This window comes from Ipomoea nil, unplaced genomic scaffold (genome assembly GCF_001879475.1).
Source record: "Ipomoea nil cultivar Tokyo-kokei standard unplaced genomic scaffold, Asagao_1.1 scaffold2845, whole genome shotgun sequence".
In the NCBI taxonomy this organism is placed as follows: domain Eukaryota; kingdom Viridiplantae; phylum Streptophyta; class Magnoliopsida; order Solanales; family Convolvulaceae; genus Ipomoea; species Ipomoea nil.
In genome coordinates, this window is record NW_017619273.1 from 3,408,758 (window position 1) to 3,427,211 (window position 18,454).

Here is an 18,454-nt window from a genome sequence, read left to right on the forward strand (position 1 = left end):
AAATAATTAGCATTTATGTGTAATTGGTAATTAGGGGAATAATTAGTTATTCCATTATTATAATTACATTATTTTAGGAAGTGAGATAGTATATATAGGGTACTCTATGTAATGTTAAAGGATGCAAAAGTGAATTATATTGAAGAGTTCTTCATCATTTTCTTCTGTTATATTGTTTTTCTTTTGGAGTTACCGTAACTCAAATACGGATTGGAGCCAGAAACCTGCTCGAAAGGTTTCTTCCGTTGCGTACTAAATGTCAGTATGTAACATTGGTGCTTTCATTGAGTCTATTAGTGAGAGTATTCTCTATCTTTTCATTTTTATTTTTATTTTTGTTTTTGTTTTTTTTTTTCCCCACTTTTTGGCAGCATTCCTTAGAATATTAAAAAAAAAAAAAGTTCTCAAAACAAATCAAAAAAAAAAAAAAAAATACCACAAAATTTTTCCTTTTTCGTATTTTTTCTTTATCATTATTTTTTTTTTCATCACAATTCTTCAAATCAACTTATTGATTTTTTACATACCGTAATGACAAATCGGTTAGTAACAAATCTCTCAGTTTTCGTCCATAATCAAATTATCCACACCAATAATTTGAATCTCCAACTCCAAACCATTAATCAAACATTGCAAAGTTTGATTGTATCAATTGAGGAGATTAACCATGTCACTAGCAATTATTCGTCTCACAACAATCTTCATAAATTGGAAAAAGATCAAAGTCAACTAGATGATCCGAGAAAGCATGTAGATATCCTCAAGGAAACAATGCCAAAAGATCAACTACAATTTGAGGTGTCAATGAATGTGGTTGATAATAAAAGTGTTCATGATCTCAAGGAGAAAAATTTACACATATTAGACAAGCCACCACCACCCCCTCCTAATATCCCATTGGCAGTTGAAGAACCAATGCCGATTATGAAGAATTGTACAAGTTTGAGTTCTAATAAGGAGGATGAAAGTGCGCCAAAAAAGATTTATGTACCACTAGTTTCTCCTACAAAAGAAATCTACCTCATGAAAAACCCAGTTTATATCCAAGAGAACACACTGCAAGAGAAAATGAATTTTGTTACCGGGTTACACAAGGAGGAATTCTCATTTGTCTCTATATTGCAATGGTATTGGTTCGGTCGAGTCTTGTACCTGATGTACAATCTTCCTAACATTTTTCAACCAAAAATTTGGGTTGAATATTTGTGTTGGGTAGAACTCAAGAGACGAACCACTTATACTTCCACCTTGAGGACAAGGTGATTTTCGAAGAGGCAAGGAGTGATACGCCATTGATGGGCATTGATCTTGTAGGAATAATAATGTATATTACCTTATATATGTAATTAGGAAAATAATTAGCATTTATGTGTAATTGGTAATTAGGGGAATAATTAGTTATTCCATTATTATAATTACATTATTTTAGGAAGTGAGATAGTATATATAGGGTACTCTATGTAATGTTAAAGGATGCAAAAGTGAATTATATTGAAGAGTTCTTCATCATTTTCTTCTGTTATATTATTTTTCTTTTGGAGTTACCGTAACTCGAATACGGATTGGAGCCAGAAACCTGCTCGAAAGGTTTCTTCCGTTGCGTACTAAATGTCAGTACGTAACACAGGTCAACAAAATAAATGGTAAAAACGAGCATCTCTCCGTCACTAAAAAATTGTTTATGAAATTTTATTGGAGTGAAAAATATGGCAAAAGTCCATTCCAATATGTTGTCATGCAAACACAACAGATGTACATATGATGCAATTAACAAGTGCATCATGATATTTTACTACAAAAATTATACTTTACCAATTCAGTCACACTTTTTGAGTTTTTGAACCCAAAAGTTAGTAGCAATAAAAGTGCACTAAGATCAGAGCACATTCCAAAAGTGTGTGAAATGGTTTCTCGTGCAAATTTGCGAACTAAAGGAATAAACACTAACTACTCTAGCTTCACCCGCAACTATAGGAATGAACTGCAGCTACTACACGAATGCACAACAACTACTATATGAATGTACCGCAACTATCCGCACGTTATTCCAGACATGCTTGAGAGTAGTTGTGGTACATTATGTGTAACTTCGCACAAGAAGGCTGGTTTACATACGAACGTAAGTACGTAACTATATATATATATATATATATATATATATATATATATATATATATATATACGGGCAAGTTCTGGTGCGAAGGATCTCTAAGGTGAAAGATGTAGTTAGATTTGAGTCATTGATCAAATCTAAATCAACAACACAAATCAATGAAAATTAAAAATAAAAATAAAAATTCCTCGGTCATTTGGAGCTCGACTATTATCTCTTCTCTTCTGTGTTACTTTAGCAATGTCCATTAACTGATTGCTGAAACAACCATTAACTGATTGCTGAAACATGATTGGAAAATGATAGTGGTTGTGTTTTGGGATAAAGAAGCAAACTTAAAATGGTGCATCTTAAAAAGGAAAACAACGCACCTTAAGAAGGAAAATAAAGCACCTTAGCTTAAGAAGGATCCCTTGGCATAATAACGAGCTTTATAGACACGAGCCACCAGAGATTCAGGTTTAGTAAGCATTCGTCATGCCTGTTTACCTAACATAGCTAGATTAAAGGCACGTAAATCCTTAAAACCCAGACCACCATATTTCTTAGGGACACACAATTTATCTCATGTCTTCCAATGTATTCGACGGTCAGTTCTAGAGTCCCACCAGTAGCGGTTCATAGTTCTTTCAATAGCTGTGCACACAGATACTGGCAGTAGAAAGACACTCATTGAGAAGGTAGGCATAGATTCTGCTACACTTTTTAATAAAATTTCCTTGTCTGTCTGTGATAGTAATCTCTTATTCCACGATCTAATTCTTTGCCGAATCTTATCCTCAATATATGAGAAAGCTGTCTTCTTGTTTCTCCCAACAAAAGAAGGAAGCCCCAAGTATTTTCCAAAATTAGAAGCCTGTACCACTCCCAAGACCTGCGCCACATTTTCCTTATCTGTTTCACTCGTATTCCTGCTATAGCATATGCTAGACTTGTGGAATATAAATTTATACATTACACATTAATTTTCCGTACATTAATTACGAAAGTACAATAGAAATAAATCGAATACAAATATATAAATTACATTTCCATTCTGAAATACGCAAATGGGAAAATAGAAATAACTAAAAAACAAAATTGGGAGCGGAGTTTCCTTTATTTTAATTTGCAATTGCTTGCGTGGTAGATTGACTCCGGACCGGTGATAGAGGAGAAACTCATCCATTTTGCTACAATAGGGGTGTAAATGAGCCGAGCTAATCGTGAGCCGCTCGCGAGCGGCTCGGTCAAAGCTCGGCTCGAGCTTGAGCTGAACTCGAGCAACTCGTTTAATAATCGAGCTCGAGCCGAGCCTAATTATTTTAGGCTCGTGGTTCGTCGAGCCGCTCGCGAGCCTTATAATAATAATAATAATAATAATAATAATAATAATAATAATAATAATAATAATTAAATTTCTACCCTTCTAATCTGTTATCGCTTCCCCAACTCCCCATTCCCCACGCCCTAGCTCAGGCACTCAGCCAACAGAAGACGAGACACGAAGATAGTCGAGTAGTCTCCGGTCTCTGTCAATTTACTTAGCCGATAACTACCAATTATCCGATAAAACAAAGTAGTTTATTTTTAATTAGAACATGAATTTAAAATCAAACAGGTTAAATTTGATGTCAAAATCAAGCCCGAACTCGAACCCAAAATCGAGCTAGAACTCGAGCTCAAGATCGAGCTCGAACTCGAGCTGCTCGAAAATTGCCGAGCTCGAGGTCGAGCATCAGTTGTTGAGCTCGATCGAGCTCGAGCCGAGCCTTCCTTAACGAGCTCAAGCTCAAGCCAACCCAAGCTTGAGCTCGACTCGACTCGTTTACACCCCTATGCTACAATCCTTTAACGTCCCTTGTACTAACAGCCTCAAAGAAATACAAAGTTAAGCAAAGACTTTTAAGGTCCATTTATTAATAGAAAATTGTTTTCTGTTTTTTTAATTTTTCAATTTTCATTCTTTGTTTTTCATCTTTCGTTTTCTGTTTAGAAAACTTGTTTACTAACACTTATTTTTTAAAATTTATTTTTTAGATGAATGTTATAAAATTAGCACAAGTTTAATTTTGAGTAATTTTTAGATCTTATATTTAAAATATTTTTATATATGTTTGGCTTAAATGAAATAAATTTAATTTCATTTTTACTTTTAAGTACAATATATGTAAGATTTTTATATTTGATATAGGAACAAAATTTATATATGTATATAACATAAAAACTAAAAAATATATCCGAACCAATAGCATACTAAGTTCACCTAAAATTTAATTTAAATAATATTAATATTTTTTTGAGCTAATATTTAAATATTTTTTGAATATATATTCATTTGAATGGCATGTATATGAATATAAAATTTGTAATTTGAATGGCATGTTTATGAATATAAAATTTTTACTTTGAATTCTAATATATGTGAGATTTCAATATATCCGATATTTGGATCAAACTTGTATTACGATATAACATAACTAAAAATATCCAAACTAACAATCTATTGAGTTCAATCAAAATCTAAAATATCGTATAGTTTAATTTTGATAATGTAAATAATGTCTAAATTTAAAGTGTAAGAAAATAAGTTATGTATAAATAAGTAAAGTAAGTAGAAAAGATAGAAGATGGTGATAAGTAAAAAAGATGATAATGAATGTAATCATAGTAATGTGGTTATAGTGACTTATAACCAAATTGATGATAGATGATTATGTTTTCCATTTAGAAAACAGTTTTTAAGAGTGTTTCAGTTTTTTAGAAAACTGAAAAATTATTTTCAGTTTTCAAAACGAAAAAATGTGCTAGTAAACATGTGTTCTATTTTTTGTTTTCCAATTTCTGAAAATTCTTGAAAATTTCATGTTAGTAAACGCCCCCTAATTCCCTGAGTAGAAATCCAACAAGGAATGTTACCGGGACCGCAGTCATAGACCATGTTTGGTAAATGACTGTTATCTGTTAGATGTTAGCTGATTGGGTTAATTAAAGGGTATAACTAGTTGATACATTAGCTGATTGTAGAAAGATGTCTGGTAACTTAGCTATTAGCTGATAACTGTTTGGTATAATTTCTTTTCTCAAAAAGCTAATTGAAAAAAATTGTTTTGAATAACTTTTTGAATTTTAGCATTTTAAAGTTATAAAAAGCTAATTAACCAAATACTTATATTAATTTTTTTAACCAAATCAAAGAGCCAATAGTGGTCAAATAAATCAAAATTGATTTATAGGCTAACTATTTTTACCAAACAAGGCCATAATCTGAATTGTATGTCGCGAAATTTAATTAAAATTCATTCTTCTTATCTTTCACACCGAAAAACATGGTAGGGCAAAAAATAATGCGCATGAGAAAGTTGGAAAAAAAGAAAATAAACTTTCCATATCGAAAGAAGAGAGTGCAAAAGAAACAAGAGTTGCTATGTATATAAAAGAACTCAAATGCAAGGATATATTTCTAGGAATAGATCCACAATACGTCATTTAATTGAAGTAATAGTGAAAACAATTTCGTGGGGCCATACGCGTTTGGGACTTGCGGTCTTCTGAGTATTAGTAGAACGCAAGTCCCATTTGCATTCTTGTTTTTTATTAAAAAATAAATAAATAAATAAATAAACAAGTCCATGTCGGGTGTCAGCGGCTAAGTTGGCCCACGCACATGGTCGCTGACACCCTACTACTGCAAGTGGGATTTGTGGTCTTCTGTACGCAAGTCCTATTTGTGTTCTGCTCTTTACTAAAAGGTACATTTCATAGGAAAATACTTGGTTTATTCCCATTTTAAACTCTCAATGTATTTTCTTTTCATGTTTTTAACGTAGACACTTGTCAGTAGACTCACATGATAAAAATAATGAATTCTGATTTACCACCTTAGAAAATATAAATGAGGGAGTAAATTTTGGGAGTCTATGTAGTAGAACTCCACCCCATATGGGGTGTCAGTTTGACGTCCCATTGCCAAACCGCAAATAAGATTTGCGGTCTTCTGTATAACGCAAGTCCCATCACATCGTGACTTGCGATTTTCCGTGTGATACACCACCAAACAATGTAGATTAGTGGGTGGGAAGTATTGTCACACACTTTGTAGTTCTACCTATAAATAACACAATAATGATAGCAATATTCTTACTCACTCTCTGTCTTTTATATCTATATCTTCCCTTCCATACAAAACGTGGAAAGTATTCAACAATAGTCAATTTCAAAGCATGCAATCAAAACTTGTATATGTATGAGCTGAGGTAAAAGAAGAAAAAGAAACGGTAAGAGTTTTTTTTGGAATGCAGAAACGGTAAGAGTTTAAGTAAGTTGGACTTATGTAGTTAGAGTGTGTATATAGTTGGACTTATGTATAAATGATCTTATTTTGATTTGCAGGTACAATTTATGGGAAGAATAGGCTTTCATTGATCTACAATTAATATTCGGAAAATGCCCACGAAGGTTACAATTGCCTGACATGGACTATTAGGTCCATAAGTAATTAGTTAGGCTTACGAACATTGGTTTTATAGAGTTGGTCGCCGTTTAATTGATAACCAAGATCATCATCAAACGGAAGGATACTTACAGATGAACCCTTCATACGTTGCAACGGTTTAACTCAAAACCTCTTAATAGTACTTACACATCCATATAAATTCACAAATAAATATTTTTGTTTGACTTTTTTTTTTCCACAAATCAAAATATGTTTAGGTGGAAGCTTTACGGCAGATATATATTCTGGGTGAAATTGCTAAGGAGCGCGGAGAAAGCGAAAAGTATACGAATATAATGCAACAGATTGCTAGAAATGAACTTGTTAGGCTAAACTATGGTTATGTCCTTGATTTCCCTAGAAATAACGAGGACATCTTTTACCAGCCTATTCAACAAGTTCGAGGCCCGGACAACAGACGGGATGTAAACAGACGTGGTCCTCTAGCTCAGGGTGGTCATCGGCATCGACAGGATCATCGTTCCCTTTTGTGACCACGTCGCTAGTATAACTAGAAGGGCATTGTTGCCATTTTCCCATATATAACCGCGTCTTTCTTCTCTGTGTTTTCAGTATAAGAGTTTGTTGTTTTCCTTCTTCTATCAAGTTTTTACGTTTTGTTATCCATTCATCCTGTACTCACTGTGTTCATCAATGAAGTCTTCCATTCACCCCTTCACCTTCAACATCAAAATATTCCCATCACGGACGCCAATTTGGAGATAATTTTTTACCCCATTCATTAGCTCTTCAAACGAACATGTTATAAAGACAAACATCTCATTTTGAGGAGCAACATTAAAGTCAACATCATCTCTAGAATCATGTGTAGAAGAACAACATATTAGAACCACAACTTGGTCACCTACATAAACAAATATGATAGATGTAAAATGTATAATATAAATCATTTAAGCTCCACTACTAAAAATATTTATATTTCAATCCCTTGGAATTCATACATTCCATTTTCCGTAATCTAACTCATGCAAAAAAAGAAAAAAAAAAATGCATACACAATTAAACATAACCCGCGAAAAAAATAATAATAATAATTTACAACACAAAAAACATAATATATACTGACCTTTAATGATGTTGTCCATTTCAATTAAATTTGGCGAATGTATTTTGGTATGGAACAGGAAAGTCAGCCCATAACGAAAATGACCCATTACTTGGTGGCTTGTTCTTGCGTTGCACCTCACCCTCAGGTTCGTTTGTGTTTCTTTCCTCGAAGGCACAGCAAAAACGTGGGAACTTTGCAGCCCAAGTTTATTTATATATTTCTCTTTTTCTTTTATAATTTCCAGAAATGAAAATGGAATGTAAGAATTAGTCATTTCCGGAAATTTAATCAATATTTGAAATTTGTATTCGGTTTAGTTTTGACTTTTGACCAAAGTACTATACATTTCATTTATTGAGATATTGTCAATGCTCAATACTATTAGGACTCTATTATTCATATTAGACTAGGACTATATTATTCGTGTTAGACTAGGATTCTATCTAGCATCTCTATATATTCACTCCATGTACTCTCAAACATTATTCATTGAATACAACACAATTATATTCTCATCTGGTATCAGTTAGCCAGGGTTTTCTTTTCCAACATCCATGTTCCTCACTTCATAGCAATAGCCGATGGCATCATACCAAGATACACCGTATGGTCAACAACGTGACGTTGATGATCCGTGTCAAATTTGTAACCGTTTCGGTCACACGGGAGCCAATTGTGTTTGGCGTTATGATGATCCGTGTCAAATTTGTAACCGTTTTGGTCACACGGGAGCCAATTGTTTTTGGCGCTATGATGATCCGTGTCAAATTTGTAACTGTTTTGGTCACACGGGAGCCAACTGTTTCCGGCGTTATTCAGGGGCTCCGGGTTTTCAGGCTAATGTGGCCGTCTCTGGTAATAATGGTGATTCCAACGGTCCTCATCAGTGGTTCCCTGATACTGGTGCTACAAATCATGCTACGCCTGATTCTTCTTTGATGACTTCTGCGACAAGTTATGGTGGCCCGGAGACTCTGCGAGTCGGCAATGGTACAGGTTTGCCTATTGTTAATGTTGGTTCTGCTTCGTTAGCCACTGATTCTATGTCTTTTAAGTTACATGATGTTTTGCATGTCCCTGGTCTCTCTTCTTCTCTATTATCTGTCCAGCGTTTTGCAAAGGACAATAATGTTTTCTTTGAGTTTCACCCTCTTTGTTTCTATGTAAAAGACATTTTGACCAAGAAGGTTTTTTTTAAGGGACATGCGTCTGGGGGTCTCTACACATGGCCTGCGTCTTCTGGTTCCCCTGCTGCATTTGTTGCTACACGGTCCTCTTACGTTTGGCACATGCGGTTGGGGCATCCTCATTCTCGAGTCTTACGTAAAATTTTAGCGTCTTCGTCTGTTGGTACATTTAATTCTAGTGATCTTCCAAATGTCTGTTCCTCTTGTCAATTAGGAAAATCTTCTCGTTTTCCTTTGTCTCGTGTCGAAACTACTAGTACGCATCCTTTGGAATTAATTTATTCAGATATTTGGGGCCCTGCGCCATTACTTTCTGCGTCTGGCTTTAAATATTTTGTATTGTTTGTGGATGATTACACTCGTTATATGTGGTATTATCCCATGCGTGCTAAATCTGATTTGTATTCTATATTTGATAAGTTTCGGTCACTAGTTGAACGTTCCTTTTCTCGCAAGATTATTTCTTTTCAATCTGATTTAGGGGGAGAATATAAAAAGCTTGGTTCCACTCTTGCGTCCTTAGGTATTCGTCACAGGCAATCCTGTGCGTATACTCATGAACAAAATGGCAGGGTAGAACGTAAGCATAGGCATGTTGTTGAAACGGGACTAGCATTAATGGCTCAATCCTCTGTTCCGTCTCGTTTTTGGGATTATGCTTTTGAAACTGCGGTTTATCTAATCAATAAAATGCCCACTCCTGTCTTATCTGATAAATCTCCTCATTATCTTTTGCATCGGTCTCCTCCATCTTATTCACATCTGCGTGTTTTTGGGTGTTTATGCTTTCCAAATCTGCGTCCCTATAATCGCAATAAACTACAGTTTCGGTCATCCCCTTGTGTCTTTCTAGGATATCCTCCATCTTTTCGTGGCTATCGTTGTTTAGACACTAACACTAACAAGGTTTTTATCTGTCGCCATGTGCGATTCGATGAGGTTGTCTTTCCTTTTGTTGCTTCTGTGGATTCGCAGGTTCCAAAACCACGCCCGGAGCCGTGGGGTGTTGCACCAATTGTTTCTGGTGGTGATCCGACAATTGTCACGGCTCGTGACCCTCCTGTTGCGCCCATAGCCGCTTCTGACCACCACCACCAGCAGCCTGCTACTGCCGAGCCCGTGACCGAGTCCGAGCGGACAGTCACGGACCAGCCGGCTCCTCGGCCAAGAGGCCGGCCTCGTGGTCGGTCTCGTCCCGCGCACTCACCAGTTCGCTCTCATGGAATGAATACGAGAAGTTCGGGACCACATGATCATGTTGCTTTATCTGCTGCTGCTGTTACTCCTGAACCTACATGTTTTACTCAAGCGATTAAATTTCCTGAATGGCGGGATGCAATGGATTTGGAATTTAATGCCTTGGTGCACAACAATACATGGAGGCTTGTTCCCTTTAAATCAGGTATGAATGTAGTTGGATGTAAGTGGGTGTTTAGAACCAAGAGAAAGACTGATGGTTCGATTGAGCGTTACAAGGCTCGGTTAGTTGCCAAGGGATTTAATCAGATTGCCGGTGAAGATTTCTTTGAGACATTTAGTCCCGTTGTTAAACCGACTACGGTACGTCTTCTCTTATCCCTAGCTATTTCTCGTGGATGGACTATTCGACAGCTAGACATACACAATGCTTTCCTAAACGGCAATCTCGCTGAGACAGTTTATATGTGCCAGCCCCCTGGCTATGAAGACAAAACGATGCCCGGGCACGTTTGTCTCCTTCAACGTTCTTTGTATGGGCTTAAGCAAGCTCCCCGTGCTTGGTTCACTCGTTTGCATGATTTTCTGGTTTCTGCTGGTTTCTCACCTTCCAAGACAGATGTCTCTCTATTCACATATTCACATGGCAATACTCGTCTATATTTTCTGGTTTATGTGGATGATATTTTGGTTATGGGATCTGATCCGGCTCATGTGACTGCTCTTATTGACAAGTTGGCTCTTGAGTTTAAAGTTCGTGATATGGGTGTTCCCTCGTTCTTTCTGGGTATTGAGACCGTTTCGTTGTCTGATGGCATGCTTCTGTCTCAACAACGGTATATGAAGGATATTCTAAAACGGGCAGGTATGGTTGATTGCAAGCCCGTGGCTACTCCGGTTTCAACCGCGAAGGCCAAGACTGATACAGTGGTACCATACGGGGGTGTCTTTCTCTTCGGCGCATCACTTCGTCTCCATCAAGTTGACATCCCGCAATTTTTTGTTTTGGCGTACAGCTTCTTCCGTTCTTGGATGGCCAAGGGTTGTTGGGTTTTGTCGATGGTACTTCGGTATGTCCGCCGATCACCGCGCTTGCCGTGCCGCCTGCCGAGGGAGCTGTTCCTGCCGTGCCTTCGTCGGCTTCGTCTTCCGCTGCTCGGAGTGCATTGCTCCGTCAAGATAAGGCCGTGCTCTCCTTATTAATCTCATCCTTGTCCGACGAGATGATGCACCTCGCAATCGGTAAGTCCACTTCTCGGCATTTGTGGTTGGCAATCGAACAGGTTCTTGGTTCGACTACACGGGCTCGTGCCCTCCGGTTGGTGGGCGAGTTGCAAGGATTACGGCAGGGGGATGCTTCGATCCCGGACTATCTTGGCCGTGCGCAGGTGCTTATCGAGGATTTAGCGCTTGCCGGCCGTCCGGTGACGCTAGAGGATCAGAATATGTATATATTCCGAGGCTTGCGGTCCGAATATCGTCCTTTGGTGGCGTCGCTCACAAGGGGTGCTCCAGTGTCTCTGCCCGAGCTGATTGTGTTCTGTATTTTTGTAATTTTCGGAAATGAAAGTGTAATATATCAATTTGTATTCATGTTTTAAAAAAAATTGCATTTAAGGAAAGATAAATTTCTCGTGGTATAAATACTCTGATCATCATTCATTTAAGGGCATGTTTGGTTCATGGAAAATGTTTTTCAAAGAAAATATTTTCCTTGAATTTGAGGAAAACTAGATTTTTCTTTGTTTGGTTCATGGAAAACATTTTCTTCAAAAATGAAGAAAACATTTTTCATGAGCCCCCCTTGATATTTTGTTTTCCATGGAAAATATTTTCCATAAAAAACAAGTTGGACAATTATGCTCTCGCCAACTTTTCTTAATTACATTATTATCGTTGTTGTTATTATTATGTAGGGATATAATTATCTTTATACTCACTATTCCTTACCATTCCAAACTCAACCAAACAATGGAATCGATACTCCCTATAATTTATTTTTCACCAACCAAACAATGTAATTAATCTTTTCGATAATTTCTTTTGCATGGAATTTCAATTCCATTTCCTCTGAAATATTTTCCGCAAACCAAATGGGACCTTAGTTGTCACTAAGTACTCATCAGGAGATAGGCATTGGTGCTTACTTCTTACCAATCTACACATTACTACCCATACATCCACTTTACAAATTTCTTTTCATCATGGATATATTTGTACAATTTTCAAGGGTATCATGCGTCAACCGACAACGTTATAATATAAAATGTTATTTTGCACACACAATCAACGGACGGAAAATATTGTATGCAATTGTAGAGCATACAACACAAATAAATATATTTGTTTATCACCTCCATCATGGGTAAAATATACGAAAATGCTAGGACTAAATGCGTCGGATCCAATTATAGTAATGTATCCGACTTTCGATAATATATTAGTAGTTTATTTTGTATTCCAACAAAGCATAAATCTTTAACAAAATCTAATTCATATAAACACTTGAACACAATTACCGACCAAAACGCCATAATGTTGCGTTCTAATCAAATTTTATGCCAAAACATTTTTCGAAACACAATGTGCATGGGAGAACCGCATGTTGGACATCGCACATGTGTATGAAGTCGTCGGCGTCCGGCGACTCAAACGCGTGTCCGACATGTGTTTGATGTAGGACATCTCGAACACGCGTATTAATGTAGGGTGAAAAAATACGTCAGACGTAAGTACGAATTGCGTCTGACATACAAAATACCTCAGAAGCAAGTGACTATTTAAAAAAAAAAAAAATTAATCTCAAAGACATTTGGGACATGTATTTCTAACCTCAAACGCATGTTCCAAACGTCCTTTTCTTAAAATCGTCCGCCTTTTCAGAACATCCTATTTTGGGAATTGCATGGTGTTTGAGTGTTTGGCAAGATTGCCTGATTTTATGAAAATATTTATAGTGGAAACTGATGCATCGGATGTTGGCATTGGCACACTGCTCATATTTGAGTTGGGCAGAGTATAGCTACAATAGTAGTTATCATAGTTCTATCAAAATAGCCCCGTATGAAGCGGTCTATGGTAGGAAACCTTCTCAAATTCCACCATACAAAAAAGATGTTACATCAGTTCAGGTTGTGCATGAGTGGCTGCAGGACGGGCATGCACTCTTACAGTTGCTCAAAACAAACCTACGGGAGGCTAAGGAACGTATGAATTAGAAAACTTATGCAGGCCGACGCGAGGTGAATTTTGAAGTCGGGGATAATGTGTTAATCAAGCTACAACCCTATCATCAAACTTCGGTAGCAAAGCGTGTTTCACACAAACTAGTCAGACGCTACTATGGACCTTTTAAGATCACAAAACGAATAAGCAACATTACTTATCGACTTGATTTGCCAACTTCGGCACGAATACACCCCGTTTTTAATGTCTCTATGTTAAAAAGAGTTTAAGGGAGATCATATGCTTTTTTGTCCACCAACTTCCGAAGGAATTTATTGGCCACCACGGCACCACCCAATACTCAAACCAGTCGCTATTTGCAGCCAAAGGGAGGTGCTCAGAAATGGATGGATTAAGTCTCAATTTCTAGTCCAATGGAGTAGCGCAGCAAACCCCCTGAAAATTCAACATGGGTTCCAACAGAAGATTTTAGTAAGTTGTACCCAGAGTTGGAAGCAGCGGACACAGTTCTACAAATCTGCGACAAAGTCTTTCACAATACTCGTCACCATCTGCAACTAGCTCAATTAAGAATGAAGCAAACTTATAACATAATGCGCGGGGAAGTTAATTTTTAGCTAGAACCATGGGTATGGGTAAAGCCGCAGCCATATCACCAAAAAGGCCAATAAACTCTATCCTCATTTTTGTGGGTCATTCCAAGTTCAGGAAAAGAGAGAGAGAGGTAACTTATATTTGAACTCCCACGAGATTCACAAGTACATAATATCTTCCATGTAGCACTTTTGAAGGAATCCAAAGACATTTCGACATCAGTAATTGCACCATTGCCACCAACCATAGAACGACGACTAGTTATCCAACCAGCTACAATCCTTCGATGTAGGCTAAATAGGGGAAACCATGAGGTCGTGGTGAGGTGGCAAGGACTGTCCCACGAAGATGCCACATGGGAAGAGTTTCAGAGTTTTAACACAATTACCTGAATTACAAGCTTGAGGATAAACTAGATGTCACAAAAGGGATGATGTAGTCTAGGTATGTGCTTACAAATAGCGGTCATGAAAATAAAAACACTACAACTAGAGAAAGCTTGAATACTTTAATTTGTTTTATTATTTAGTCATATTATTAGTTAGTCTTTATTATTTAGTAGTTCACTTTTGAGTAGCATAGCTTGTGACTTTTAGCACTTTAAACATAATAGTCTCACAATAGCATTCTTCCCTCACCTTCTAACTTTATTTTCTAAAAAAAGTTCTGACCAAAAAAACAAAGAAAAAAAGAACAGATAACTGGGCCAAAGAAAAGCAAGAGAGAGATCCATATATAGATGAAGCATATATTACATACCTGCCAGCCCAGTATGGAATTGCAATAAACCAGTGTTTGGAGATGTTGAAAGCCCGGGGATCTGGAATCATCAGCTAACGGGTTCCTAAAGGTCGAAAAAGCAGTCAAAAGTTACCCAAAAAAGCGGAGAATTAACATGCATGAAGATTGAAGAGCAAGGGGGTAGAGTCATCTTTATCTCATATTCAAGCTCAACAAAAAAACACCTCGACAGGAGTGTAAATGATAATTGCCTCCTGGTGCATCATGCAATTCCTGGTCTTAAAATATTACAGCAGATTTTTTTTTTTTTTTTAAGCATAAAAAATGAGCAGGCTGCAAAATTGTAAATCAAGAATCTTCTATATCTACCAATGGTGAAACCTGGACACAAAAAAAAAAAAAAAAAAAAAAAAAAAAAAAAAAATTGATTCCAAAAATGTTTACCTTCCGATTGGAGCAAGAGGAAAGCATAGATTGGCCTCCCACATTTCCTTGGGAATTGGCTTTGGACATAAAGAACCCCTCATTGTTAAAAGGAAAAAAAAACATTCAGTACTGTCATCCAGGAATGCTAACTTGGAAGAATGGTGAATCAGTGACCTATATGAACTATGAAGAAAGTTGAACAAAAAGACAAGCTTAGTCAACTTTTAAATTTTAGTTTAATTTCATTCTGCAAGTAAATTTATACCACAAAGATGCATAATCACCTCACATATTAGGACATAATCATTTAGGATATGTTTTTAAATAGACATAATATTTAGGTATGGAATTGCAATGAATGAAAGGTTAGAAGTTCCTTTTACAAATTAAAAAAAGGTATTTTAATAAAATCTTGAAAATTCAGGATGCATGCTCACAAACTCAAAAGAAGCTCAGCCATACAACTCCTAGGCAACAAGTTATTTTATAGTCAGTTAACAAGTATTAAGAGGAGCTATCTCTGCATTTGAAGTAAGCAGAACACAAACAGATACTTTATAATCAATGATCAAATCCATAAATATCTTCTGACTACTTCATAAGATTGCAGAGAACCTCAGAAGCAAGATTTAAAATAACATACAACATGAGAAATAGAAAACCACATCATTATTGCAAAGTATAATTCCATTAACACTTCTAAAATGGATCCAAAAAGGAGTTCATTACAATTCCAAAGCAGATCATTACAGATTTATCATGATTCACGAAGACCAAAAAGAACACCTAAAATCTAGCTTAATATTCCCCTACTACTATCAGATAGCCACCTCGAACAAAATTACAAACTGGGGAAGAGAAACCGATACATCTATGCATTCAAAGGTGATTAGAAGTCATAAGACAAAAAGAACATTTTGTGCACCAAAATGAAAAGCTAACCCTTATGTACTTGAAATGCATTATCTAGACTGTGAATTATAAATGATGCCTGCAATGGATGAAAAGAGATCACTCTCAGAGAAGAGACTTACATTAACGCGGGACACTTAGACAAGTCACCCTCGCAAATGCTCTCCTCTGATCATTCATTTCAATTCTTAAATTGCATCTACACATTCATCTCATCATCCATGTGAGAAGCCTCCTTGATACTAACATCAACAAGAGAGAGTTCATCATTCTCCGATGCCTCAACATTGAGTCTATCACTGTCTCCCTTCACGTCAACATCCAGCTGCTTCTTGTCTTCTTTCTCTTGCAAATCCATGTCACTCTTCTCGTGCTCGCTTTCTGCAGCCTTGATACTAACATCAACAAGAGAGAGTTCATCATTCTCAGATGCCTCAACATTGAGTCTATCACTGTCTTCCTTCATTTCAACATCCTGCTGCTTCTTGTCTTCTTTCTCTTGCAAATCCATATCACTCTTCTTGTGCTTGCTTTCTGCACCCTTAGCTCCATTGTCATCAGCCCCAGCTTCTTCAAAAGTCTCATTATTCCAGTGTTGCTGAGTTCCTTTAACAATGTTCCCTTCACTCTCAGCAGTTTCAATACCACCATCATTAGTGTTATCTGATTTTAGGTTCACATCTACATGTTCGTTCTCTACAACGATTTCAACATTGTTATCTACAGATGGAGCATCACTGAAACTTTCAGTTTCACTATCAGATTCATTTGCCACTGCTTCTCCATTATTCTGCCTCTCAAGACTCTGCAATCTCCTCCTCAGATCACCCAACTCCCTCTCCATCAAGAACAGCCTCTCCTTGAGAATTAAGTTCTCCTCTTCTAATTGAGCAATATGAGTATCCTGATCATCCACCCTATTCTCCAAAACGTTGTTGTAGTCTGCACTATGGTTTGGATAAATCATCTCAAAACGGCTCAAGTCATGGTCCAACCTTCTTTCCACCTCAACATGTTCCTCCACATCACTCTCACTAGACTCTCCATCCTCTTCATCCTCATCTTCATGGGGTTCTAACTCCTGACCAGGAGATCTCAGTCTAATCAAACCCTTCATTGATCCATATCCATCCAATCCCCACTCCTCCTTAGCCATATCCACCACAACTTCCCTCGATGGGGAGAAATTAGGTGTTGGAAGCACAGCCGGTGTCACAGGATACGGGGAGACTAATGAAGCAATCCCACCACTCTTCTTTGCCCGGATAATAAATGATGTTGTATTCCGAGGAGCAAAGGGTGCATCCCTATTGTTGTTGTTATTATTATTATTGAAATTATGAAACTTCTTTTTAGGGAAAAATCTCCGGGCCTTTAACCGGTTTTGTTGTTGCAATTCATTAAGGGTGGGAGGTTGGTAACCACCATAGCCACCGGATGCGCCATCACCAGTTCCAGTCACACTGCTAGTACCGATGAGCATCGACTTCTCATTCCTTCTCCCTACATCCATTCTCTTGTCAATCTTATTCATTTTCTTACCCTTCCAATTACTCCGTGGTCGCAGTGGCTTCGATTGCTTCCCCATCACAAACCCCTGAGGCTTCATAGCATTAAAGCTTGGGTTTGGGAAGTTCATCTGATCCATAGCCGGAGGCGGCGGCGCCTGTGGCCACATCCCGTAGCTACGACTCATCACCGGCGGCTGCTGTAACTGCGAATTGCAACACCATAAGCTTTTCAGAGAGACTAATACTAGTAAAAGTGAAATTAATTCAAGGATTATGAAACCCTGGAAATGAAAATTCTTTTCCGGATGGATAAATACCTGCGGATGCGAATTCATCCCCATCATTTGGCTCTGACTCATACTCATCATCTGCTGCTGTTGATTCATCATCGACGCAGATTGCTCATTCATCTCTCTCTATTAAATTTTTTAAAAAATAATAATAAAACTCAAGAATTAAGAAGAAAAAATCGGAAAAGAATTACAACCCTAGAAATAATAGATCCAACTTCGATTTACGCAAAAGCTCCGATCTGAATTTTACCAGGAAAATTAAATAAGTTATAAAATAAAGGTTACTTACGCAGAGAACAAATATCAAAACCCCTAAATTTGAAAATTTAGAGAGATTTTACAGAGTTTCCGCAGCTTTTATGTTCACCGAATTGAAACAGATATATGGAGAAAATTCTCTTTATATATTTGATTTGATTTTCCACTGTTTCTACAACTTCATTTGATTTGTTCTTTGGCGATTTGAATTCGAATCGATTCCGACAGATTTTTATTTGATTTCGCTTGGAATTCACGTGAGATTTCCTGCGTCGGCAAATGAAAGAAAGTTGGGTTTACCAGTTTATATAGCGGCCAATGATGCATCGATGGTTCTGATGTGGGCGGGTAATAATCAACGGTTGAGATTAAGAAGACGTTTGATTATGTTAGATTTATGCTCCGTAATGCATAGAACCGCCCTTAGATGTGTTGGTAATTACAATAGCAGCCATTGACATGTTATTTTGTTTCAAAAATGAAAACATAAATC

The 18,454-nt window shown here is 37.1% G+C and overlaps 1 protein-coding gene and 1 long non-coding RNA gene across 7 annotated transcripts; one reads left to right on the forward strand and one right to left on the reverse strand.

Annotated features, from left to right (window-relative positions):
* The first annotated feature begins 6,264 nt into the window (after window positions 1–6,264).
* On the forward strand, window positions 6,265–7,254 carry LOC109160244. The gene is made up of 3 exons (XR_002050723.1): window positions 6,265–6,369; window positions 6,485–6,703; window positions 6,806–7,254. It is a non-coding gene; the product is annotated as an uncharacterized LOC109160244 (long non-coding RNA).
* A 6,723-nt stretch (window positions 7,255–13,977) lies between these two features.
* Window positions 13,978–18,236, reverse strand: LOC109160243. Of its 6 annotated transcripts, XR_002050721.1 has the most exons (7): window positions 17,993–18,236; window positions 17,728–17,826; window positions 16,022–17,613; window positions 15,006–15,083; window positions 14,786–14,839; window positions 14,580–14,664; window positions 14,400–14,486 (listed from the first exon to the last, which is right to left on the reverse strand). XR_002050721.1 is itself a non-coding variant. In XM_019308508.1 (4 exons), exons 2-4 carry the CDS (start codon window positions 17,818–17,820, stop codon window positions 16,099–16,101), a joined length of 1,455 nt encoding a protein of 484 aa, XP_019164053.1. In that variant the 5' UTR covers window positions 17,821–17,826; window positions 17,993–18,236; the 3' UTR covers window positions 15,657–16,098. The 6 variants fall into 6 exon arrangements, 3 of the variants coding, with proteins under 3 accessions (XP_019164053.1, XP_019164052.1, XP_019164050.1); XR_002050722.1 differs by lacking the exons at window positions 14,400–14,486; window positions 14,786–14,839; window positions 15,006–15,083 and adding an exon at window positions 13,978–14,155 and having other exon boundaries at window positions 14,580–14,640; XR_002050720.1 differs by lacking the exon at window positions 14,786–14,839 and having other exon boundaries at window positions 14,400–14,664.
* Between the last annotated feature and the right edge of the window lie 218 nt (window positions 18,237–18,454).